Here is a 27,826-nt window from a genome sequence, read left to right on the forward strand (position 1 = left end):
CAGCCTCTTAAAAAGTGGGTTGCTGTTGGATCAAATATCAAGGGAGATACCGATTTGACGGTACTTGACTGTCGGCGCAATATAAAAACTCATGTACATAATCTTCGAAGAAGTTGATCTAAAAAGCACATACTTTTTGAACGAATCACACCTTCAGGCCTGCTCACTCTCAGTAAGGCTTTACGGCAATAAAACGCCAGTGACAATAGTCCCAATATAAATTGCATTTTAATGCAATAAAACATTAAAATAATAAATACTATTAGCAGAATATGTTTTCCAGAATAAAATTTGAGAGCTTTGGTAATCTGCACCTGGTTTTCCTTTCAGCATTCAAGTCATTGTTAAAGCAATACCAAAATCATCCATGGAAAAAGAAACCAGAGGGAAAAGAAATCAGAAAGTCACGGCTATTGTCAGGAACAAAGCAGACATAATTCTAAATATGGAAACAAGCAGTAATGAAGTCCAAATCAGTTAATCTACCGTTGCCTAGAGCAAGCAGCTTGCTTCTTTTTCTTATTTTCCTTTGCCAATAGAAGAGAGATGCGTGAAAAACCAAATTTCTTCCTCTTCGCAGTGAATTTCTTATGAGCTCCTGCTTCCTTTCCAATCCTTTGAGGAGATAGAGCTACACTTCTTTTGTTCAGTATCTGACCCAGTGACACCTTTGGCTTCTCAAGGTTTTTCTCCGGTATTCCCATCTCAAACTCTTGGGGCAGCATCAGCTTCCTGCTGAGTATTTGTCCTATCGACAGTGTCGGCCTCAACACACTCTTTGACCCATCAGTGGTAATGTTCAACCCATTTACATCAAGTGGTCGCAAATCTCTACGATAGGGCGATGGGTGAGGGTTCTTGAACTTAGTAGAGTTGTGAACAGACCGTCGCTTTTGCCCATGGTCTGATCGCCATTTCCTTAGAGCTTCTTCAACAGCTAGCTTTCCTCTATTTGCAACATCTACTCTATTGAGTGCCTCTTCTAGTGCCTTCTTACTGATAGCAACTTCTTCTGATGCTTCCTCTACCTTCTTTTCTATCGCCATTTTAGAAATATCTGCATCATCTACTTGAAGCATCGCCGCCTCGATTTTTGTTCTTGACAGTTTTTCCGCTTCCTGAGCTTTCCTGGTTAGAGCCGCATACTCTTCAAAAGAAAGAGTAACCCCAACAGGCTTTTGTAGATTTTGAAGATTCCCCGTGTTTAAGTTTTCACTGTTTTTTAGAGCTTTGATCTCTTGGAGAGCGATGGCTTCTGCCGCTCTAGCTGCTTCTTCGATCTTTTTGGCCGCATGCCACCTGACATCAGCTGTCCGTACACTAGTTTTCGTCTGTTCGATCTCTGCCATTGTCTTTGAGACTTCAGATTTTGAAGTTTCTGCCACCTTTTTAAATTGCTCTGCCTCTGAACTTAATTGTTGGAGCTCCTTTGAACTATCCATTGGGTGTTCATAACCCTTCATTTCTGTATCATTGGTCAATTGCAATTTCAATCTTGTTTGATTTAGCTCTTCTTCTAGAGATGAAATCTTTGTAGAATTTGTCGTTAGCCGCTCACTGGTTTTCTCAAGTGAGATCTTTTCCTTGGCTAATTTCTTGTTGAGTGATTCAACAGATGCTCGAATTACATCCAGATCATTTGTCGTCCTGCTCAAATTCACCTTCGCCTGCTTGAGTTCCATTAAGATCAATCCCGGAGGAGGGGCGCTTGAACCTGAACCTACTGAATTCAGATGGATTTCTATATTTTGAGGAGAGTCAGGCTTTTGGTTTTTGCTTTCTACAAGATGATTGACAGTCCAGTTATCTGAATTCAGCTCTGGGATTGTATTGACTTCCGATTCTTCTTTTTGTAGCTTCAATTTCAACTCTTCTACTATTCTCTTCGTCATCTCCAGTTCTTTTAAGACTTCAAGGGTTTCCTGTTCTTTCACAATCAGATCCTTCTCTAGTTTTTCTGTCTGCTCCTCTACTTTCTTTATATCAACCTCCTCAAAGCTGTCTGATTTCTGAAAAAAAAGATTTTTCCTTCAAAACTCAAGAACTAGATAGACAAACCGCAAAACAGATTACTATCTAATAATACAACCTTAATTTAATGAAAGCAAATAGAAGATCACGGCTTTCCATAGGATATAAAAAATTTCATGAAAGAATCATAAAATACACTCCTAAAAAAGCGATTGTTGAAGCATTAAGTCCGTGTTCAGAAAAATGGATAAATGAATGAAGGATGACTGATTCCAGATTGCTTATTTTGCTAAAAAGAGATATTGCAGGACAATCTTCATTCTGAATCTCTGCTACCTAATCAGGAAGAGGTTGCTCAATGTTTTGTAATAGAAACAGGACTCCATGAAAGTGTGGAGATGTTTTTAAAGCTGAAATAGAATTCAGCTGGAACTGTTCGTGGCTCAAAACTGTTCTGCGTTCAAGGATGGAGCCATGGCAGGGATATGCTTTGGAAAACGGAAAAGCATTAAGTGCAGTGGTGCCTTCACCGAATGTTGATCCCTTTACTCCGTACTTCAGATATATTTCGTATTCATAAGTTTGTAAGGCTTCTTAGTATTCCAAAAGTATGGTCTTCTACGATTACAATATATATATATATATATATATGAGGAAAAGGATTGTACGCTCGACCGTACCTAAAGTTAGGTACGGTAGAGTGCCAAATCACATGGGTCCCCCATTTTTGGTGGGCATCTAAACCATTCATTTGCAAGGTCCCATCATAGATAGGGTGCATACCAAAAATCAGCACCATTGAATCATCCTAACCCCTCCAAAACTGGAGGCCAAAATGGGCAGATTTGTGGACAAACACTGTCTGTCCATTTTGGCCTCCACAAATGGATGGGTTAGGATGATCCTATGGAGCTGATTTTTGGTATGCACCCTATCTATGATGGGGCCTTGCAAATGAATGGTTTAGATGCTCACCAAAAATGTGGGACCCATGTGATTTGGCACTCTACCGTACCTAACTTTAGGTACGGTAGAGTGCCAAATCACATGGGTCCCCCATTTTCTGTGGTGATCCAAACCATTCATTTGCAAGGCCCTATCATAGATAGGGTGTGTACCAAAAATCAGCTCCGTAGGATCATCCTAACCCTCCATTTGTGGAGGACAAAAATGGGCAGATTTGTGCACAAATAATGTCTATCCATTTTGACCTCCACAAATGGATGGGTTAGGATGATCCTATGGAGCTGATTTTTGGTACACACCCCATCTATGTAAGGGCCTTTCAAATGAATGCTTTGGATCATCCTAACAAAGTAGGCCCCAATGTGATTGGGCGCTTAAGCTCACCATAAGTTTGGTGAGCTTAAGCTCACCAACACTTTGGGCAGATTTGTGGGAAAAAATTGTCTATCCATTTTGCCCTCCACTTTTGGATGGGTTGGGATGATACAATTGAGCTGATTTTTTGTACACACCCTATCTATGATGGGGCCTTTCAAATGAATGCTTTGGATCATCCTAACAATGTGGGCCCCTTATGTTTTGTGAGCGCCACCTCATATAAGCTATATGAGGTTAACCTCAGGAACCCTTCTCTCTCTCTCTCTCTCTCTCTCTCTCTCTCTCTCTCTCTCTCTCTCTATATATATATATATATATATATATATATATAGAGAGAGAGAGAGAGAGAGAGAGGAAACTGTTGGTGAGCTTAAGCTCACCAAACTTATGGTGAGCTAGCTTGCCCAATCACATGGGGACCCACTTTGTTAGGATGATCCAAACCATTCATTTGAAAGTCCCTTGCATAGATGGGGGGTGTACCAAAAATCAGCTCCATAGGATCATCCTAACCCCTCCATTTGTGGAGGACAAAAATGGACAGACACAAATCTGCCCCATTTTTGTCCTCCATAAATGGAGGGGTTAGGATGATCCTATGGAGCTGATTTTTGGTACACCCCCTATCTATGATAAGGCCTTACAAATGAATGGTTTGGATCACTCCCCAAAATGTGGGACCCATGTGATTGGGCAAGCTAGCTCACCATAAGTTTGGTGAGCTTAAGCTCACCATAAGTTTGGTGAGCTTAAGTTTCCTCATATATATATATATATATATATATATATATATATATATATATATATATATATATATATATATATATATATATGTTACGCCAAAAATCAGTAACAGATATGGCAGTGACAAAAGAGCTAATCTAGAGAGTCTAGGTTCCTAATTTGACCAAAAGACTATGACCTGCACAAGGGAACACGAGGTCAGATGACCAACCTGGAGTCGTAACTCTGGACGGGCCGTTCGACACTCAAGTTAGTGATGGGCACAAATGAGCAGATCAAAGCTATGAACAGTGATTTTTAGGGATTCGAGTCCTTTACATTGTCTTTACAAGGGCTATTTATAGTGAGGGCTTTAAGTGTTAGTTTACTCTTTTGCCCTTTGGGAAAAGTGTTAGTTGAGCCTTACCCTTGTTTCCATACATTGTCTTTATGAGGGCTATTTATAGTGAGGGCTTTGAGTGTTAGTTTACTCTTTTGCCCTTTGGGACAAGTGTTAGCTTGCCATTCGATCGAGCCTTACCCTTGTTTCCATACCCCTGGACAGGTGTATGATCATGGTTGGGTGAGGTATACACTTGATCCTTTCATTTTAGGATGTAATGACTATCATACCCTTTAGGGGATGATGGCTTTATGAATCTGTCTTGGTGCCACGTGTCGGGTGGTGATTAGGGTTATCCTCTACCCCATCATCTGCCCCCCCCCCCCCAGTTCTTCAAGTAATTGTGATGAGTTGGGGAAGTTTTACTGGGTGTTTGTGTAAGACGGTCTTCAGTTCGGCTTAAGACGAACTGGGTCAGCTCAGATCGACTTCAGACTGGTTCAACGTTGTATTATGTGGTTTCATCTCCGAGTTCGGCTGAATCTGTTAAGATCGGCTTAAGACGAACTGGAGCCACTCAGTTCGGCATCAGATGGAATGGACATTGTGTTTCAAGGTTTCATCTCTCAGTTCGGCTGAATCCGTTCAATTCGGTATAGGACGGACTGGGCATTGTGTGTCCCCGGTTTCATCTCTCAGTTCAGCTGAAGTTATTTAGAACGGCTTCAAACGATCTGATTTTAGGGGTGCAACTCGGGTCGGGTTGGGTCGGGTTGAGGCCAACCCGACCCAACCCGAAAACCTTAACCTCCAACCCTAACCCAACCCAACCTGACTCTTAACCCGGTGTGGTTAACCCGATCCAACCCGGATTTGTTTTTCCCCAACCCGAACCTGACCCAACCCAACCCGATTTCCTAAGTCGGATCGGGTTGGGTCGGGTTGACTCGCTGAGCAGATGCTTGTTGCCTAGAAAAGCAAAGCAACCTATCATTATTCCATTCTACTGGCACCATACATCATTCATTTTCAAAGTCTATATTTGTTTTGTCTCTTGTTTTACATAATACAATTATCAAATCTGAATATGCAATACAAATCAATTATAGATTGTGGTTTCCAACTCAGGAACATTCGAGAAACCCCCAAAACGGCAAAACTCATAAAAAAAATGTGAAATCTCAATACATATTACTATATTAGTCGGGTTATGGGTCGGGCTGCCGATACCCCAACCCAACTCAACCCGATTTTCGGTCAGGTTGAGAATTCCCAACCCGAACCCGAACCCGAACCCAACCTAGAAAAGTTCAACCCAACCCGCCCAAAAAGTCGGGTTGAACCTGTCGGGTTCGGGTGACCCTACCCAAGTTGCACCCCTATCTGATTTTGTCGTTTTGTGGATTGCGTAATATCCAGAACGGCTTCGGACGATCTGATTTTGTCGTTTTGTGGATTGCGTCATATCCAGAACGGCTCCAGACGATCTGATTTTGTCATTTTGTGGATTGCATCATATCCAGAACGGCTTCAGATGATCTGATTTTATCGTTTTATGGATTGTGTCATATCCAGAACGGCTTTAGACGATCGGACTTTGTCGTTTTGTAGATTGTGTCGTATCCATAACGGCTCCAGACGATCTGATTTTTGTCGTTTTGTTGATTGCGTCATATCCAGAACGACTTCAGACAATCTGATTTTGTCGTTTTGTGGATTGCGTCATATATCCAGAACGACTTCAGACAATCTGATTTTGTCGTTTTGTGGATTGTGTCGTATCCAGAACGGCTCCAGACGATCTGATTTTTGTCGTTTTGTTGATTGCGTCATATCCAGAACGACTTCAGACAATCTGATTTTGTCGTTTTGTGGATTGCGTCATATATCCAGAACGACTTAAGACAATCTGATTTTGTCGTTTTGTGGATTGCGTCATATATCCAAAACGGCTTCAGACAATCTGATTTTGTCGTTTTGTGGATTGTGTCATATCCAAAACGGCTCCAGACGATCTGATTTTGTCGTTTTGTGGATTGCGTCATATCCAAAAGGGCTTCAGACAATCTGATTTTGTCGTTTTGTGGATTGCGTCATATCCAGAACGCATTCAGACGATCTAATTTTGTCGTTTTGTGGATTGCGTCATATCCAGAACGGCTGCAGACGATCTGATTTTTGTCGTTTTGTAGATTGCGTCATATCCAGAACGGCTTTAGACCGATCTGATTTTGTCCGAACTACCACAGTTGGTAGTTTTTGGAAAGGTGATTTTTATCCCTTTTTTTTTTAGACCCATGTCTTCGTTTTCCAGGCCTTAATTAAGGTTCTGCCACGTGGCGTGATGAGAGCGGGGGATGTGAAAGGCCTTCTAACAGCCTCGTCTATAAAACGGGTTGTGAAGCTCCGCATCTTCACTCTAACATTTCTCCTTTCTTTTGCTCTGCCAGTGCGGTTGGTTTCATCCTGATCTGCTCGTCTTGTGGTCGTTGCTATTTGAGCTCAGGGTCAGATCCTTTCGTAGGTAACTTTTCAGTTCGTCTCGTGTTACATTTTTCTTTCGCCACTTATGTGTAGTAATTCGAGTTCGGAGTCTAGTTCAGGGTCTAGCTCAGGTTCGTCCTCTGGAGGAACTTCCTCCTCAAGCGGCACTAATTCGGGGTCGTCTGAGAGGACGAGATCGGACTTAGGTTTGAGAGGGCGCCAGGGCATGGCTGGCCGGCCAGATAGTGTAGTCGTAGACCTTGATGGTGATGGCGAGGAGGTAGATATAGGCTTGGACGAGGTGATTGTGGACTTGAATCTGACTCTTGTTGGGGTTGAGAATCCGGACTACCCGACTTCTGATAGTGACGAAGGTGAAGGGGAGGATGAAGAGGACGATCTTGAGAGGAGAACATCTGTTTCCCGAGCTGGGACCAGGTTGGTTGACATCGTGGCTACGGCCAGGATCGAGGGCGGTCCCAGAGAGGACACCGCGGCTGCTCGGGAGGAAAACACCCTTGCCGCCTCCCGGCTCGGAGATATTCAAGATCGGTACTGTATTCCAGATCAGTTTATTTTGAAAGCGGCTATAGAAGGGGATACGGCGTGTAACGACAATGTTGATTTATGTATATACGAAGAGGCCATGAAGGCCGATTTTAGCTTACCCATTAACTCCTTCATAGCCACAGTGTTAAGATTCTATGGCCTGGCCCCGGCTCAAGTGCCGCCAAACTCATGGAAGACTCTGGCCGATTTTGCCTATCTCGTGTGGTTCCGTCTTCAGCGGAACTTATCTGTGCCTCTCTTCAGAAGGTGTGCTCATCTGAAAAGCCATCGGTTGGGAGGTTTGATTTATATCAGCCAAGGACCTGAAGTGAAGATGATCTCCGGCATTCCGACCTCTACACATACTTGGAAGAACAGGTTCTTTTATGCCCGTTCTGAGCAAGGGTGGCCGATCTCAACTAATTGGTCATAGGTGAACACGAAGATCATGAGTCGTAAACCGGCCTTAGATGATGAGGACGAAGTGACCCTAGGAATGATCCCTGATGAGATCCATCAGAATGGTCTTATTCACTGCTCGAAGTTTTCCAGAAAGGAAGTTTGGTTGAGATCAGGATTTGTAGCGCCTCCCGAACACGTAGGTGTCGTAGGCCGTTCTCAGTTACTTGCGCTTCTTTCATTGGGTTTTCTAGCTTTGACCGATCTCAGATACTTACGTTTTTTTTGGTTGCAAAGATGCAGAAGCAATCAGCCTTAGAGAGGGTGCGCCAGTCCGTCCTCGGGAAGGGTGCTGGCCAGAAGAGGAAGGCGCCGAACTCGGTTGCCCCTCCCGCTCAGGATAAGGGGAAGTCCGTCCCGAGTGACAAGGGTGGCAAAGCTCCTAAGGCCACAAAGGTGGCAGAAAAATCTTTGGTTGAGACCGGGGGCGGTGACGCGCATGTCATTGGCTTAGAGGCAGCACCCATTGCTCGATCAGGGGCGGATACTTCTTTTCGCCCGAAGTGGGGGGTGAAAAAAGATGACTACGGCCTAGACGATACCTAGGTCGCTCGTGAGATCATCTCGAAGAGCCGTTTACATAAGGATCGGCTTCGTATCCTTCACGAGAACAACGAGACGGCCGAGGCGGCCGGTTTCAGTGCTCTTTACCAAGTATACCTTTTTTTTAGTATGTTCGGCTTGTCTATTAGTCTTGGATTGTGTCCGAAAATCTTACTTCAGTTCATATGGTTTTCAGCTCGGATGCTACTGGACCGACATGGCAGATAAGTGCGCCCATTTCTCCAAGACGCTGACTTCGTCTGAAGAGAAAGTTTGTCGGTTGGAGAAAGACAAGGGCGGCCTGGAGACAGTTGTTGCGGAGGGGAAGGCCACCATCGAGCATTTGGCCGAGGAGCTCAAAGTGCAGAAGGAGCTCATAGGTAAGGCCGTTGCTCTTGCAGACAAGCAACGGAGGAAGTTTCAGTCCAAGCTGGATGCCACAGTGAAGGCCAAGGAAGAAGAACTGATCGACCTTGTGACCGTATCATTTAGGGATGGTTTTGACAAATGCAAATCTCGTGTCCTTGGGAAGTATTCTGACTTGGACCTTGATGACGTGTTCCTTCCCGCGCACGAAGAGGACGATCAGGAGACTGAGCAAGGTTGATCTCCCGTTCTCCCTGTCCCAGATGAGGAACTTCCGGCCCAGACTCTGTCCGATCCAACTGAAAATCAAGGGGCCGTTAACGCCGCTTCCTGAATTTTATTTCTTCCCGTCTTTTTGTGTCTCCCTTTTTCTTTTGTATTGTGATCGTTGGTTAGGCCTTGGGGCCTTTTTGTACTCTGCCTATAGGGCTTATTAAATGCAATGAAACGTATTTTGGAAATTATCTCAAGTGCTTGAGTTTGTCTACTTATGTTTCAGCTTGCCATGCTTCCTTTGATTTGCGGTGCATTTCCTTTTATTTGAGGCAACCCGGTAAACACCCGACTAGAAACAACTCCGAGCTTATTAGGAATCGCCGGGGTGAACGATATTAATCGGAGCTGCATGGATTAGGCTGTTTGAAATACAAGTGTGGCAACCCAAGAGGGGGGGTGAATTAGTCAATTAAAAAATTATTGGCTTAATTAGGTGGATTATCAAAGTTGATTTACTAATTAAGCAATTATTAGTCTAACCCTTGTTCAAATAAGCATAATAATGAAAGCTATGGTTTAGACATTACTTTATCATGCATTCACTAACCCTTGTTCAATTAAAACATAAATATGAGTTAGGGTTAGAGTTTACCAATCACCAAAGAGAAGGGGAAGAAGAGAAACACAAGCACACCAAGATTTATAGTGGTTCCGTCTATCAACAAGGACTTGCTCTCCATGATCTAGCCTTCAAAGAATTCCGATGATGTTTGCCACTTTCACAAATTCGATTGTCATAATCATATAAAGGCAAACCAGAAACCGAAGTCAAAATCTCAATCCGGGGGTTGATCTGCGCGGGATTGCTAGTCCCGCCCTACTTAAGTAAAGCCCCTTGCACAACTTACTTTAAAGCTTTCTATATCGATTTGACTGCAGGCATGAGTGCTCAGGTACGCCGTCAGTCTGATTTCCTAGCAGTCTTTTTAAGGCAGGACAACCGAACCGAAAAAAGAATAAATACAGTCCCGACGAGTCATATATGCTAATTTTAATTGGTGAATATAATATTATATATATCTGTCTTTTTTTATATCATTATGACTATTTATTCAACAAGTTCGATTAATTGATACGAGTTGATTTTCTCTTACGATGGATCGACGAAACAATAGCTGGCCCTCCAACTCTGTGTGCACGTTCCACAAAAGAGAAAGGCTTTTTTCATTGAGTGGGCTCTCTGGCTGTTGAAAGAGTAGAGGCTCTTATCTTTCTTTATAGGCGGCATATAAACGAATGTCGATTGGTACCTACTCCACTCTTCCAAGTTTGGCTTCTTGGGTACTTCACTAATGATGAACATTTTACAAACGTCTTCTCCACCTCCGAGGGGACAAACCATCTTCACTTTGGATTCTCCTTTCTTAATGGGCCGAATCGGAGACCCTCTTACAATCAAGCTTCTCCTTAAGGCCGAAACGAAAACCCTCTTCTAGATTCACCTTTCTTACCGGGCCGAATCGAAGACCCTCTTATACAACTCCAAGATTCGGCTTTCTTAACGGGCCGAATCGGAGACCCTCAATACATAGAAGAACAAATAAAAAGAAAAACTTTCAAGCCTCTTAATAGGCGGATTACAAAGATAATAGCTCACATAAACTCTCCAAAAGAGAGCAAAGATAAAGCCTATGAAGATCCTCTTGATAAATGAAAAATGCAGAAATCAAAGCATAAAGAGGATAAAACTAAAAAACTTTAGATTTGCAAGTTTAGGATCAAAGGATTTGAAAATTAAGTGCCAAAAGGTTGATTAGTTGGTCTAGGATAGGGTTTAAATCGCCCATGAGGAAATATGACCGTTTGGGGGCAAAACCGTAAAAAACGGAATTGAAAAAGTCAAACTGCGCAAGCACCAACGGCTACTTTTCGATACCGGCGCCGTCGACCGAGGTGTAGCGGTCGCTTGCCCTATCGGGCGCTCTCTTTTATTTTCAAATTTCAAACCGGAGCGGTCGACAGGGTCATGGCGGTCGCTCGGGGAGAGCAACATGGACTTTTATATTTTTGTCCAGTTCCCTATCCGCGATCACCCTGCCCTATGGCGGTCGACCGGCCCGACCATGATGAAGTGTTTCTGGATTTCCACGAACACCTCCGTGATCGCCCTGGAAGCCCCAGTCGACCGGCCCACTAAATTTCGGTAGGTGTTGGACTTCCAGCCACCTTACCGCGGTCGCCCAGGGAACCCCGGTGAACCGGCCCTGTTTGAAAATTGAGTTTTAATTATAAAATCTAAGGGACTTTGGGCCATGGTCTTTGGGCTTTTGTCCAAGGTTTTCAAGGATATTTTGGGGAGTGTGGATGGTTTTTAAAGATGTCAAATTTGTTTATAAAATCCATTTGAAAACCTTTTTGAAAGTGCAAATACAAATAACAAGAGAACTCCAAATACAATCTAAAAATGTATACCCTTGAGTCTTCTTGGATTGCTTGGCTACTCCGCACTTTCTTGGACAACTCTAACTTGTGACTGAATGCTTCAACTTGCTTCAGGTCATGTGACTTCCTCCATTCTTCAAATCACATTGAGGTACATAAGGTGTCACCAATGCTTGTTCAACTCCAAGCTTCTACTGGCACTTGCTAGGCAACTTGTGGGATCTTTGACTTGAGCTCTTGACTTGAACATTCTCCAATGATGATGTCTCCAATGTAGCTGCAAGCTCTTTGGTCCATTATGCATGTTGATCCTCAAGCCAATTGTTATGACGAGTTGTGTAATGGCGATACGACATATGACTTTCCTGTCTAAGACACAACACTCAAAGACAACACATTAGTCCATAAAGGCTAATCAATTTAGGTTTGCTAGCATCAAAACAAGAAGGTAAAGGTGAATGATTGAACCCCATGGAAACCCTTGGGCTTACATTCTCCCCCTTTTTATGATTGCAATCCAAATTTGTAAGCTCAATGGTTCCCACCTTGGCATTACCTTTTTGTTTCGATGATTCCAAACACAAGTTGATTTGTGTTGTTTATCTAATGTTTTTTATGTTTCAAAGTGCATGTATTGAAAATCAAGAAATCAAACACCAAAGTCAAGGAAGCATGGATCGTGGCATGAACCAATTGAAGACATCTCATTGGAAGCCAAAGGAATTCGAAGGCTTGGAGAAATCAAGGAGACATCTTGAAAAGCCAAAGAATCAAAGAGAAGATCCATGGAAGTGACCAAGACATGAAGAGCTTCAAAGTTGAAGATTTGTTTGTAATTGTCTTGTGTTAGAATGTAAGTCTAATCCCACTTAGACATCCCTTTTAGAGACACAAGTAATTGAGTTTCAAAGGCCTTAAAAAGTATTTGAAATTAACTTGAAAATATATTTGAAATGAACTTGAAAATATATTTGAAATGATCTTGAAAATGTATTTGAAAGCATAGGGAAAAGCCCAAAGACCTTGGTCTAAAAGCTCCTGAAGTTTTAAAGTTAAAATGAAATTTTTACCAGGGCCGGTTGACCGGGGTTTGCCGGGTGACCGCAGAAGCAAGTCAGGAAATCCAGACTTGACTTTCAATAGCGGGTCGGTCGACTAGGGGTGTTTCGATCGACCTCGGATGTGTTTCTCGAAATCCAGAAACAATCTAGTAAGGTCGGGCCAGTCGACCGCCATAGGGCCGGACGACCGTGGATAGAAATCTGGACGAAAATAAATATGTCCAAGTTGCTCTCCCCGGACGACCGTCATGGATGGGTCGACCGCTGCGGTTTGAAATTTGAAAATAAAAAAATGAACCCGATAAGGGCGAGCGACCGCCATGGCTCGGTCGACCGCGACCGCCTGGCAATATAGCCGTTGGAGCCTGCAGGGCTTGACTTTTTCAACCCAGTTTTTTACTCTTTTGCCCTCAAACGGTCATATTTTCAAATGAGCTATATATACCTCATTTAAGACCTCTTAAGACAACTCTTACATTCCTAAACATGTTTTAATCTTGTGAAGAGTGATTAAACACCCTTGTGCCTCATTTGAGATATATCTAAAGGGATTAGATCTAGAGCTTAAGTTTGTACATCTTTTGAGCAAGTTTTATTTGTAAAAGCCTGAGAGCTTCATCCACCCTTGGAAAGGGTTTGTATTTTCATTTTCTTTTTACATTCATTTGTATATTCGGCGAGTGCGAAGGGACGCGTAGCCATCCCAAGAGCGAGTGTTGGAGACACGGAGCTTTCTCCGGTTCGTGGCAAGTCTTGCAAGGCGTAGCCAAACCAAGTTGTAATTGGGTTGATTCCTCGTCATTAAAGGAATCCGTAGGGAAGCCATCAACGGCTTTGTTGGTGGAGTGGCGCTCAAGGTTGAACTGATTTTGACCCGTTTCTCTTCATCATCTCCATACAGTGGGATTGAGACCAGGTCTTTAGCTGGTTGATTGACTGCAGCCCGGGCTTCATCTCTTAAATCGTGTAGTTCGATCGGTAACGCTTCCGACGCGTTTTTCCCTTTGAGCGCAGTTGCGTAACACTCTCTCGACTGTGATTGGTCCCCTTTCACTTCACCTACACCGATTGGCGTTATGAACTTCATCTTCTGATGGTAGGCTGAGGCAACGGCACGGAGAAGATTTTGTCCTGGCCTTCCCAAGATAGCGTTGTAGGCCGAGGTGGCCCTCACTACCAAAAAGTTAACCATCGTGAAGGCTTGACAGGGAGGTTCTCCTACTAGGACCGGGAGTTCTATCTGTCCTTCGACCTTGACTATTTCTCCCTAGAACCCGAACAGATCTGAGTTTGCGGGCTTGAGGCGGTCGATGCTTATCATCATCTGTTCGAAGGCGTTATAATAGATGTATCCGCCGAACTCCCATTGTCCACCAAGATCTTCTTTAGTTCCCAGTTGGCGACGAGCATGGTTATGACCAACGCGTCGTCATGGGGGAGTACCAAGTTATCCAGATCTACATCCGAGAATGAAATCTCGTTTTCCACTTTCAATTTTCTGTTGCTGGTATGGACGGCACTGACCTGTTGGGCGTAGGCTTTGCAAGTGGTTGATGAGTGTCCTCCTGCTGCCGGTCCACCCATAATGGTGTTTATGACCCCGGTTGGTTGTAATCGTTGCATTTCCGAACGTGGGCTGACTGTGACAGGAGACTCACGACGAGCTAGTGGGGACTGTGGTCGTTGTGGACTCTTTCTGCTTTGGGGGCTCCTCTCTCGACGTTCTCTTTTGTCACCATCGCGCTCGACATATCTCTTGAGATAACCCCTTTGTATCAATAGTTCGATTTCTTCTTTGAGATGTCTGCATTCGTCGGTGTCATGCCCATGGTCTTTGTGAAATCGGCAGTATTTCGATTTGTCCCTCTTGTTTCCTTCAGTCAACATCTTGGCCGACCATCTGACAAAATCTTTTTATAACCGCCAATATGCGAGTCCTGGACATATTAAGAGGTGTGAAGTTCTTCTCTCTTCTTTGTGGGCTCCCTTCTCTGCTCGGAGGCTTATCGTCCTTACGTTGCCTTGTAGGGTTCCTTTCTTCTTCAGAGGTTCTCTTCCTGTTTGTATCCAGAGCAGCCAGCGTCTCTTCCACTGAGATGTATTCCTCCGCTCCAGCCATGAGATCGGCTAGCGAGTGCAGATTTCGTCGAGCGACTGTTCGCCGGAATTCGTTGGATTTGGCCCCAGCCAGGAGGGAGTTTGTGGCGGCGGACGGATCCAAGTTCGGGACTTGAAGAGCTTCCCTGTTGAATTGGTTCACGAATGCTTTTAGAGATTCGCCATCCTCTTGCCTTAGAGCCGTTAACGATGCGACCGTTTTCCGTGGCCTTCGACTGCTCATAAAATGCCGGACCAGATCTTCTCCGAACTCCTCGAAATTGTCGATTGAGAAGGCTTGAGGCGAGAGTACTAGTCTCTCGCCGCCCCCATTAGGATGGTTGGGAAGGCTCTGCAGAGGAATCCGTCTGAGGCGCCATGAAGGAGCATCATAGTTCTAAACGTCTTCAAGTGGTCTATTGGATCAGTGGTTCCATCATACTGTGCGACCGGAGGCATTTTGAACCCTCTCGGTGTTGGCGCGTTCAACACTCTATCCGTGAAGAGAGGCCTACTGGAGAATGGCTTCAGGGAGGGCCGGTGGTGGTCGATTTCTTCAAACCTTCGTAGCATTGGGTCAGTCCTCTTTTCCGTCCGGCTAGACAGTCTGTTCCTCCTTTCTACGGTAGGGCTCACCGCTGAATCCGAGCAGCTCTCAGGGCTTCTCCTATGCTGGCGGGATCTTTCTTGTTCTGCGCGACCAGCTCTGGCTCTGTGGTCCTGTGCCGATCGAGATCGAGGTCGACGACGTTGATGGGGCTCCTCTCGCGCATGCCTGGTTCTGGAGTGATGATTCCGTCTAGAATGGAAATGGTAAGTCTGATCGCGACGGAGTGGCGCGGGTTCTCCCGTTGGCGGATTCATCCTTCCTTCTAGAGGTTGGGAGATCTCAGGAGGAAGGCCTTGAGGAGCCTGTATGATCAAGTTCTTGTATTGATCGACTAGTGTCGTCATCTGTTGGAAAAGAGTCTGGACTTGCTTAAGCGTAGGAGCCGAGGCGGGAATTGGGGGCCCTGACTGAACAAGGCCTGGCTCCGTAGTAGCTGGAGGAACGACGACCCGTGAGGCAAGTCGTTCTCCTCGAGACACGTGACGTGGTGCCGTTTGGGTGTGCTCGAGTACTCTTCCGTCCTGCCATTTTTCTTGGGGCTTAGAATGGCGTTTAGTTCGGGTCCCACGAATGGCGCCAATCTGTTACGCCAAAAATCGGTAACAGACATGGCAGTGACAAAAGAGCTGATCTGGAGAGTCTAGGTTCCTGATTTAACCAAAAGACTATGACTTACACAAGGGAACACGCGGTCAAAAGACCAACCCGGAGTCGTAACTCCGGACGGCCCCTTCGACACTCAAGTCAGTGATGGGCACAAATGAGCAGATCAAAGCTATGAGCAGTGATTTCTCAGGATTTCGGGTCCCTTACCTTGTCTTTATGAGGGCTTTGAGTGTTAGTTTACTGTTTTGTCCTTTGGGACAAGGGTCAGCTTGCCATTGGATTGAGCCTTACCCTTATTTCCATACCCCTGGACAGGTGTATGATCATGGTTGGGTGAGGTATACACTTGATCCTTTCCTTTTAGGCTGTAATGACCATCATACCCTTAGGGGATTATGGCTTTATGAATCTGTCTTGGTGCCACGTGTCGGGTGGTGATTGGGGTTATCCTTTATACCCCATCAATATATATATATATATATATATATATCAGCAAGAAATTATTATAACCTTTGTGGGATTTCTTTATTTTTTGGTTATTGATGGTAGTCGTGGTATGTGATTGTTTGTGTATTAGGGTACACATAATCACACATAGTTTTTAGTTTAAAAACTGATAATAATCACAGAAACAGGTGGAGAATTTTGGTTGAAATAAGGCCATTTATGATCAAAAGAATCTCAGGAACCATGAGGCACCAAACTGGGAGTCACCTAGGTAAAAGGAGTGTGCAAGTCTTGGATGCACAATATGGGATGGGGACGAGGTAAATGATGTTCTTAAAGGTTCATGAAGACATTTTGATGCAGAACAAGTGCAGGAATTCCTGACCCTGAGGATGAAGAATTCTGCTATTAAAGTGCAACTATATGCTTGAACTCATAGCCAACAAAGTTCGCTTTTAATGCAAGGCAGTTCACAAAAAAGTTTTATAGCAAAACTTATTCATGAAGTGCCAAAAAGGGAGAAGCAAAACACCAGTACTACGACTGCATAGAGATTATCAGTGCTAGTGGTCTTTGGAATCATCCACATGTTTTTAATTTAGTTTATGTTCATGCTTTCACAGGGAGTTGTTAGGTTTTTATGAGCTGTGTCCATGTGGGCCATAGTTGCAATTTTTTCCTTAATTTTCTCCTTTAATTTGATGCATGTAATGAACTACTAGTGCTAGGCACCATTTTTTATGCATGTCAACTACTAGTGCTAGGCACCATTTTTTATGCATGTAATGAACTACTAGTGCTAGGCACCATTTTCATGCATTTTTTATTTGGATTTTTTTGTCTCCCTTTTAACCAAAAGGAGGTGTTTTGAATACTTTTTGAAAGGTAAGAGAGTCAAGAAAAAAGACGCCCCTTTGCTCCCCTTTTTTCTTCAATAAAATAAGAATTTAAGGGTTTTTTTCAACCTTTCATGCTGTCAAGACTTCTGGTTAATTTTTCATTGTGTTTGTGGTTTCTTGCACCTGTGTCAGCACCACATTAGTATCATATTGGTCTTCAGCATGCCTTCAAGAAGAGGACCCAATTGTCATATTGAAGTTCCCGAAGAGATTTGACAATATGTGGAGATAATAATAATAAGACTTCCGGAGGCAGGTGGAGATCCTGACCAACCGTATAGCCCAGTTTGAGAAAAAAATCCCAGTTAGGAAGATTCTACGAGAAAGGAAAAATAATCATTGGGAGACCCAGTGGAAGATCACCTTTCTGATTTCTATGGGAGATTTTTGCAAAAGAATTTCTGGATCAGATTTGCACAGTGGAACAAATATTGGACTTCAAAGAGGTTCCGACGTACAAGGAAACTAAGTCTGGTATTGCCATCTTTTTAAATAAAGAAATACTTTCTATTCTTGGTGGCTGAAAATAACAATTAGCTGTTGCTCACATATAAAAAGAGATAAGTGAAGGTTGAGAAAGCCAACTTGCTGTTTGCACACTAATCAAAAGAGACAAGTGGAGATTGATTTTCTCTCTCTCTGGACACTCGATGTCCTCAATTTGCACATGGAACCAAGCTGCTTACAATGCTTCGCAGTTGCTGAAATGGGGTTGCAAACTTGATGATATTGAAGATACTCCATCGTGATTACGACTGAAGGTTTCTGTTTTGGAGAAACAGAACCTGCAACCAATCAAGGACACTCTGGACAATCAAGGACAGCAACTGAACTATTTGGAACAGCCCAGATCGTAGGGTTGGCAGCAAAGTTCACTTGATGTCCTTCTCGCTCATATCATTCAGGCAACCAATCGGCCATCTGCCCTACTTGCGGCCACCTTCCAAGAACTATTTGGGACAGCCCAGATCGATGCACCAGCCCGGGCAGTCCTTCGCTGTCCGCCGAGCTTGACTCCCTAACTGCTGCTTCTCATTCAATGTGGCTGCATCACCTTCCTACCTACAATCCATTCAGGCATATTTTTCAGTTCGACCTTAGCTCTCTTGAAGGATACCACCTCTAAAGACCAATTTGAACGTGTCACCGACTGTTGGGAAAGTGCCTTGTTTCCCACATAAGTTTGGTTTTAGTGGGAAGCTAATTTTAGAAAAGAGTTTTAGATTTTTTTTGGAAAATCTAATTTTATAAAAATCTCTCTTCAACAATCTGTGTGGCAGCTGAAATGAGAAAGGGCTTTTTCTCGTGTGTTTCATCACGGCTTCGTGAAGGGGGTGGTGCGGCTACCTCAAGGGACGTGGGAGAAAAGGAGAGAGTTCTCTTGGGTTTTTTCTCATGTTCTGCTTGAGTTTTTCTCAGGTTACTCTCGTGTACGGCCTTGGATGAGAAGACAAGGGAAAGGATTGCGGACTTGTGGGTTTTTATGTTTGCAGTTTAATCTTGTTGTAATCTTTGTAATTTGTTTTCTCATAGTGGAAGTTCGTGTTCTCAACCATGTAGGCATCTTGGGCGAACCATGTAAAATCTCGGTGTGCATCTTGTAGTTTGCTTTTATTTTACATTTTTGTTTCTTGTGCACGATCAGATCGGATTTTGCCTGGCGGATTTCCTAAGTACTCATAATGAACTTCCCATAGACTCAATGGTGGCTTTCCTAAGTACTCGCGCTCTAGCATGAAGAATCTACATTTCGACCTGGCGTCATTGTACTCTGTATCCTTGACTCGGTGAATGGTTATCTTATGATCATAACCCTAGTACATACAGTATGCATCAAGAGCCTTGATCCATTCTAGACACGCATCCTCATAATAGCTATAGGGAGTGTAACCTTGCAAATATAGATCGTCGTGCCCATCAAAATATGAAACAAATGGTGAAGCCATTGAGATCGGTGTCAAAAAATGAAATCAACCGCCTGATATGTCTGTCATGTCGAATGGAACACAATGCCTGTCGCGGATCTCAAATCGGATGTCAAGATGGTGCCAATCAGAAGATGGAACACGATCGACGGCCGAGATTTCTCCTGAAAATGTGCCGATAGTCGTTGTCTACTACTGAAACGGAGATGGATGAACTCTACTCGCTGTGGACCAATTTCCGTGTAACAGTCGCGCACAAATTCAGAACGGAAATAGCCCGGAAGAATATAGAGAGAAACTATAGAGAATGTGTGGGAGAGGATGAAGAGCTAAGTTGTAAAAATCGTTTCATTTCGGCCGAAATGGCCGAAGCATTTCGGTTTCATCCGTTTCATCCGAAACCGGAACGAAATGACCCCTTTTTTCATTTCATTCTGGATTTCGGTCAAAACCGGAAATTTCAGACAAAATTGACCGAAATCTGAATTTCATCCGAAATGGCAGAAATTCCGAATTTCCAAATTTCGGCCGAAATTTGAGGAAAACATTTTTTCTTTCTTCTCCCCTTATCTCTCCTTGTTTCTATTTTCTTCTTCTATCCTCCTAGTATTTACATGTAAAGTAATTTAAGTAAATGACTTTACGTAAGATTTACATGTAAATAACGGAACACGGGGCCCCAATTTGAATCTACTAAAAGTAGTTTCAAGATCCAAATCCAAAAGGAAAAAAAAGTCGACTCTCCAATTCTAGTACAAAATTCGAAAAAATGGTCGGGTCAAAATCTTAACTTCCAAACGATGGTGTATTTTTCCAATTTTAAAATTTCATAAATTCTATCATGTCCAAACATTATTATATCCCAAAAGTCCGGTAAAAAAATCCCATAATTTGGTCCCTAAAAATTTTTCATATTGTCAAGTACTGGTCAACGAACTGGTCAACGCCCTGGTCAACATATGCATTTCAGTTGATAGCAATTTTTCTTGAAGTAAATGTTAGATCTTTTACATATTTGGTTCATTTAATTTTTTTTCAGATATTTCTAACAATTTCTATTTATTTTCATATTTTTAACTATGAAAAAAAAATCCCTCCGTCGCAACGGAACGAAAAGTTTCAAACGAAATGACCTAAATGACCAAACGTTTCGTTCCAGTCACCAAAACGAAACAGCGAACGAAACGAAATTTACAACTTAGACGAAGAGAGAGAAAAAGAAAATCTACCTTTTTTTCTTTTTCTTTTTTTTCTGATTTTTTTTTAGTAGGAATGGGAAGGGAAAAGGAAATCTTTTCTTTTCTCTCTAGTAGGGGTGTAAACGAGCCGAGCTTCGCCCAGCTCGGCTCGGCTCGGGCTTGAACCAGGCTCGAGCTCGGCTCGGCTCGGGCAGGCTCGCAAGCCTTACCGAGCCCCAAAATCCCACTCTCAAGCCCTAGCAACCTCCTCTTTTTTACCCTTTGAAACCCTAACTGTCGAGACCCTCTCTTCCTTTTATTCCTTCTTCCTTTTCAAATCTGTCCACAGAGAGAGAGAGAGAGAAGTCTGGTAAAATGAAAGGGGTTTGTGGAGGTAGTGAAGGAGATGAAAATGGGGTTTGTGGGTTGATTGGGTTGAAGGTAGGGGCTTGAGGTTGAAGAAGATGGTGGAAGTGGTAGTGGCGATGGATTTGATGGTGGGCTTGCCGGATTCCGGAGAACGTCACCGGAGAAGATGATGTGGGTTTGGTGGTGATGATAGTGGAGGTGAGAATGGGTTTAATGGGGATTTGTAATGGTTGGAGTGAATTTGGGATGGAAGATGAGTTTGGCCGCCGGATTCCGGCGAGAATCACCGGAGAAGATGATGTTGCCGGCGGCAACCTCTCTCTCTCTCTCTCTCTCTCTCTCTCTCTCTCTCTCTCTCTCTCTCTGGTAAGAAGAAAATGAAGACCTCCTAACCCTAATTCGTTTACCTTTTTATAAAAGGAAATGACAAATTCGCAGCCACTTTTCTTCCACGGACAGCCCCTATCTAGTGTATTTATCACTCTCTTTTTACTCTACAAGGGGTGCTCTGGGTAAGAAAATGGGGTAGTATTTGGTGATTGTCTTTGTTGCATATGGGGTTGGTATTAGCACACCCAAGGTGGATATTTCACCCCTCTTCTGCTTGGTTTTGACTTCTTCTTTTTTTGTGTGATAGGCACAATGATATATACTAGCCTTAACGAGCCGAGCCTGGCCTAGCTCGGGCTCGGCTCGGCTAGTTAAGGATTCGAGCCGAGCCCTTACCGGCACGAGCTCGGCTCGGCTAGTTAAGGATTCGAGCCGAGCCCTTACCGGCACGAGCTCGAGCGAGCTTCCAAGCCCGAGCCCGAGCCCGAGCCCAAACTGACACCCCTACTCTCTAGTCACACTTCCTGTCTATTCTCTCCATCACATTCTCTCTCTCTCTCTCTCTCTCTCTCTCTCTCTCTCTCTCTCTCTCTCTCTCTCGGACCACTTCTGCTCAAAATTTGATTTCGCCATCAACACGAAAGTTGTTCGTGACAACTTTTCGAGTCTATCCAGAAGCCAACGGTTAGCGCAACCACTACTTTAAGCAACTTTCGGCATCCATCGATTTTGCCCTGAACCCCAAATCCAAGCAATCCAGGAATCCGATCTGAGATCCGCGAAAAGCATTGTCTTCCATTCGACATGACAAACGGATCAGACGGTTGATTTCATTTTTTGAGATTCGTGGCTCAACCGGAAGTTGCGCTTTGATCTTCGGAGTCTTGGATCTTTTGCTCTGATACCAAATTTAATGTAGGACTGGGAAGAGAAATAGAAGAAGAAGAGGAGAAGAAGAGAAGAGAAGGAAAAGAATAGAGGAAGAAGAAAAAATTAGGGGATAAGAGAATAGGGAAGAAGAAGAGAACTAGAAATAGAAGAGAAGGATTAGAAGTACAAGAGAAGAGATAGGAGAGAAGTAGAAGATGAAAAATAGAAGAGCAAGACGAAGAAACCTGTAGAGGGAAGAAACCAATCAATTTTTATCCATCCAAACTTAAAATCTATACATGAGGCCTATATAGAGCTAATGGAACTAAAATTCCATGGAAAATAAAATCCCTCAACTAAAAACATGGAAATATAAATCCTAGAAACTAAAAACATGGAATAAGAATCTTGAAAACAAAATAATATGGAAATAAATCTTAATGGTCAACTATGCCTCTTATTTGGCCTACAATCTCCATCAAACAGGCCGTAAGACTTGCATAAAATAGGGTTAGAAAAACTCAAAGATATGATGAAGTCTTCGTGGAGAAAAACTTGCATCTTCTTCTTCCAAAACTAAAAGATAACGGGTAGACTTTTCTCCAAACCCAAGTTCTTTTCATTCCATATTCAAAAAGGCTTGTGATTTTCATTACAATGCATCAAATTTATAGAACTTTGTTTGTGTTTCCTAATCCTACTAAAACTAGGAAAGGAAAGACAGAGAAAAAACCTAAACTAACCCTAAAACCTCTATACTTTTGGTCCAACAAAAACTCTCTAAAAATATCTCTAAAATTCCTAGAACTTCTCTACCTCAAAAAAACACATGGGCCGTTGATCTCGTCGACCTTCGATCTCATCGCGATCTGGGGTGATCTGTGAGTGGATAATATGATCTGGCAACAAATTGGACTTGATCGTCAAATCATGAGATCTGACGCTTGATCCAATGGTTTGATGTTTGATAAGTGGTTTTGAATTGATCAGAACAAGAATTTGAAGGAAGCACTCGACCTTTGGTTGGCGAGATCTGATCAATCCAATCACGGATCTAGATCATCGGGCCTTATGCACGGTTGGGGTTGACCTGCATCATTGTGGATGGATCGCGGCTATAGCGATTATCGAGGGTAGAAAGATTTGTGAGAAATTCTTGTTGGAGGTAGAGTTTTGCATCGAGGGTGATCTAAGATGAATGTGAAATTGATTTCTGCCCAGTTCAGCATCGACGAGTTTAATGGAAAGGGTAGTTTCAACCATGGTTTTAAATTTCAACTGAAATCCGAAATTTCGGATTGGGGAAAATTTCACCAATTTCGTCGAAATTTTCAAAAATAATAATTTTTTTATTTGGTTACAAAATTTCAGCCGAAATTTCAGCCCTAAAAATCCTGAATTTGATGCTATCTACCAAATTTAGCCCAAAATTTCGCTTTCGGATAAGACCAAAATTTATGGTGAAACCGAAATTTAAAACCATGGTTTCAACTTTCAACCTATGGCAGACGAGGGAAAAGGATGGAAAGTCGGAGAAGATTATGGATACCGAGTGTGCCAGATTATATCGTTTGGATAGGGACACGGTGACCAGTGTTCCTATGATCCCAACGGCTAGTTAGAAATGCAGTGGTGTGCACATGTACTTTCGTAGTTGGTCCAGAGATGGGCTTTTAGGTTGTAGACATGGTGAGAAGGTTAGTCACTACGATGGTGATGACGGACCAAGATTCCTTTCAAGGGTTGATTGGCCATGTTGATTGAGTCAAGTGGAGTAAGAACTCAGATGATTCGATGGTGTGTAGCTAGAGCTTCGTTTGTGGTGACAACAGACCAATACCGACATCAACAGAAAATCTTCAGGTAATTAGGAAACAAGCCAAGGTGGAGATTGTAGGGAGAGCGCCTTATTTCCCACATACGCTTGGTTTTAGTGGGAAGCTAATATTAGGAAAGAATTTTAGATTTTTTGAAAACCTAATGTTATAAAACTCCTCTTCAACGACTTATGTGTGGCGGCAGAAATGAGAAAGGGCATTTTCTAGTGTGTTCCTCGCCATGGTTATAAATTTCTACCGAAATCCGAAATTTCGATCTGAAATTTCAGGTTTCGGGCAAGGGCGAAATCGAAATCCCATATAGTTGAAACGTTACTTCATTTCGACTGAAATTTCAAAATTTCGACCGAAATTTCGCTTATCCCGAAATTTCAGGCAAAATTTAAGGGATTTCACCCTAAAAATATGTGATTTTATCTGTATTTAATATTATCTCAAAATTTCGGGCGAAATTACTGAAATTTCAGTACTTTCCGCCGAAATTTTATAGCAGATAAAATTTATGTTATTCTATTTCGTCGGATTTCGAATGAAAATTTTGAAATTTCGACCCAAATTTCAGTTTCGGTGAGGACCGAAATGCATTCCGAAACCGAAATTTGAAGCCATGTTCCCAGCTTCATGAAGGGAATGTAGTGGCTACCTCAAACGGTGTGAGAGAAAAGAAGAGAGGGAGAGGGAGAAGGATAGATAGAGTTCTCTTGTGTTTTTTCTCAGGTTCTTGAGTTTTCTCTTGGGTTATTCTTGCGTATGATCTTGGATGAGAGGACAAGGAATGGTTGCAGTTTGTTGGTTTGTGAGTATGTGGATTAATCCCATTGTAATCCTTCTAATTCATTTTCTCATGGTGGAGGATAGTGTTCTCACTCGATGTAGACATCTTGGCTAAACCACGTAAAATCTTGATGTACATCTTGTGGTTTGCTTTTATTTTTACTTTGTTTTTCTTGTGCACGATCAGATCTGACTTTTCCCGACGGATTTTCTCGACACCATTTCCATTCCCTACACCACAATTCCTACGATCAACCCCTTACCCAAAACCCTTCTCCAGCCCATTCACATCGCCACTTTCGACCCATTATAATTTCCCATATTTTTCAACTTAGCCAATTCACTCCTTAGTCACCTCCTTAGCCAACCAAAAACCCAATTATCTTTTGTTCCGTCACTACCTTGATCATCCGTAGCTATCCTTGCCATCTATAATTCCTTAGCCAATATCTCAGTCACAAGCCTTCAAACCTTACTAAAACCACCATTACAGCTCTTTACCTCCGTAAACACTGGTAAAGGCAAGGTTTTAAGTCTCGGTTTCGGTTTCAGTCATTAGATAAACGGAAAGATTTTGTTTTCGGTACAAAATTTCAGCCGAAATCTAGCAAAATCACGGAAACATTTCCGTATGAAGTCACGGCAAAAAACCTTAAGATTCTTTGCTATTGGTTTTTCTTTTTATGTTTTTCCTTTTTCAGAAATATATTTTTCTTGTGCACAATCAGATCTGATTTTTCCCGGCGGATTTTCTCGACAGCACCTCCATTCACTACACCACAATTCCTACGATCAACCCCTGACCCAATACCCTTCTCCAGCCCATTCACATCTCCACTTACAACGCATTATAATTTTCCCTATTTTTCCACTTAGCCAATTCACTCCTTGCTCACCTCCTTTGCCAACCAAAAACCCAATTCTCTTTTGTTTTGTCACTACCTTGATCACCCGTAGCTATCCTTTTCATCTATAGTTCCTTAGCCAATATCTCAGTCACAAGCCTTCAAACCTTACTAAAACCTCCATTACGGCTCTTTACCTCCGTAAACATTGGTATAGACAAGGTTTTAAATCTCGGTTTCGGTTTCAGTCATCAGCTAAAAGGAAACATTTTGTTTTCAGTACGAAATTCCAGCCGAAATCTTGTAAAATAAAGGAAACATTTCAGTACGAAGTCACGGCCAAAAACCATGAAAGATTCTTTGCTATTAGTTTTTTTTATGTTTGTCCATTTTTAGAAATATCTTAAAGGAATCTCATTGTTCTACTCTTTTCTACGAGTGGAGTTTATTTTTGTCAAGATTTCTATAGAAATGTTAGAAACTTTACTTTTTTATATATGAAAAGTTGTTTCACATATTTCGACCAAAACTTAACTATATACCGGAATTACAGACAAAATCCCGAATTTCAGGCGAAATTTTGTAATTTTCCACAACCAAGTGGATTTTGCTATTTACCACAATTTGATTTTCCTTTTCGTGTTTATTTAAAGAAGCTGAAATAAAAATATAAACTTCAATAAAATGGAAAGGTAGAGTTCATGAACGCACCACAATTTGATTTTCCTTTTCATGATCTTTTAAAGAAGCTGAAATCAAAATATAAACTTCAATAAAATGGAGCGACAAGGTCGAGTCCATGTCATTTTTTGTTCCAGCACAAAGCAATCAAAACAAAGGCATGTGCAATTAAAACAAGGACGTGTTTTCAATGAAAGTTAATGAATTCTGAAAGCAAAAAGCTGAATAACCATACAAACGACAAGCTTGGAACTTGGTGTTCTAACAAAATCGAAAGGAATAAATACCAGCAAAACCTATCAAGTTCCAATATATCTCCCCTACACCACCACCCCTCTCCCAAAAATCGGCAATTAAAGATCGTTTGATATCTGGTCATAAGAATAAAAATGAGAACTGCTGCTGAAATACCATACAGACAAGAAACGCTATGCCTTGAAACGAAGGGCTCTGGATTAAAAAGAAAATAGAAACTAAAGATAAGAAAAAAGGGTTTTGTTGCATTGAAAATGTAAATCTACACATTGTGTGAGAAAAAAGACTCAAAAGCCATGCAAAACTCTTAATCCCTATGTAAATTTATTGTAAATTTAGATTTTCAATGCACCTTAACGAATGCCCCGGGGGCACTCGTTAACAAAACCCAAGAAAAAATACCCAAATAATAACAATAAATAGCTTCCAAACATATAGTTGACGAAAAAAATCCAAAAAGGAAAAGAAATACATTTCAGTAAAAACAGTCAAGCTCCCAACTACATTTATCAAAAAAAAAAAAAAAAGGTATGAAGAAATCCCCAACGTTTTAATAAATTTCACTACTAACAAAAAAAAAGAGTTATAACAAAAAAATATTTGAAAAATACAAAAAAAAAAAAAGATAAAAGAAATGATTACTGAGTCCGGACACATACTATTGAACATTCGAAGATAAATAAATAAATATATATATTACTTACCATACATACATTATCCATGAAAGAGACTTATCAAATAATCCTCAAAAGGAAACAAAAAAAAAAACAGCATGAAAACAGAGAAATATCATGCTTCCACATTTACCCTCAGTCAAAACAGAAAAGGACCGAAACGGAAATGAGATTAGAAAGGTCGAGCCCTAACCTCTGTGTCCAGGAGCTTGTTGTGGGATTTCCAGGTAACACTGCCGCCGCCGAAACGGGTTACAGCCTCCTTCACCGACTCGAACGGCAGCGAAGTGTCGATCTCCGCTCTCCAGCCCATCTCCTTCTCAGCAGTTTTCAAAGTTTCGGACATGGCGAACCGGGTGCGTAGAAAAATAGAAAATGTGGGTTTTGTGAAGAGAGAGACGAGAAGAGAGAATGTGGGTTTTCTGAAAGGAGATGGGAAAACCGGGTTTTGTTTTTGTAATGATGTGTCGATGGGCGTAGGGCGAGGAGTACGGGCTGACAGAAACGCAGAGCCAGACAGAGTGTCTGGGAGGAGAAGTTTTGAAATTTTTTTTTCGAAATATGGATATACTATACTGAACGGTCCTCTAGAGAGCAGTGTAGTAGGGGCGAATAACTTACACTATTCAGAACTATCACTTTTTAATGGGTCGAGAAAATCCAAAGTTGGATTCAAAATTGTTTTAAATATGAATATGAATATGAAATAAAGAGGCTACAAATTGAAAGGTGGGACGTGTCAGATACTCCTCGCCAAACAAGGTGGTCCCACTTAAATTTTTGTTTCCTTTTATCTTTCTGTCATCTACGTTGAAATGGTCCCACTAGCTATTAAAACGGATTCTTTCTTCGAAGTTTGATGATTGAAAGTTGCCTCTAGGATGCCATGGACGACCGTTAGAGAACAGGGCATTGCAATGTAAATGC

At 42.3% G+C, this 27,826-nt stretch overlaps 1 protein-coding gene across 2 annotated transcripts; it reads right to left on the reverse strand.

Annotated features, from left to right (window-relative positions):
• Nucleotides 1-227: 227 nt before the first annotated feature.
• On the reverse strand, nucleotides 228-27,498 carry LOC143856347 (WEB family protein At2g38370-like). 2 transcript variants are annotated; one of them, XM_077366542.1, is made up of 2 exons: nucleotides 27,093-27,498; nucleotides 228-2,009 (listed from the first exon to the last, which is right to left on the reverse strand). In XM_077366542.1, the coding sequence occupies exons 1-2, from the start codon at nucleotides 27,243-27,245 to the stop codon at nucleotides 483-485; spliced, it is 1,680 nt and encodes a 559-aa protein (XP_077222657.1). In that variant the 5' UTR covers nucleotides 27,246-27,498; the 3' UTR covers nucleotides 228-482. The 2 variants fall into 2 exon arrangements, with proteins under 2 accessions (XP_077222657.1, XP_077222658.1); XM_077366543.1 differs by lacking the exon at nucleotides 27,093-27,498 and adding an exon at nucleotides 26,258-26,302 and having other exon boundaries at nucleotides 229-2,009.
• Nucleotides 27,499-27,826: the final 328 nt, after the last annotated feature.

Source organism: Tasmannia lanceolata, unplaced genomic scaffold (assembly GCF_043159265.1).
Source record: "Tasmannia lanceolata isolate RefF3 unplaced genomic scaffold, GAP_Taslan_0.1 ptg000023l, whole genome shotgun sequence".
NCBI classification, from domain to species: Eukaryota; Viridiplantae; Streptophyta; class Magnoliopsida; order Canellales; family Winteraceae; genus Tasmannia; species Tasmannia lanceolata.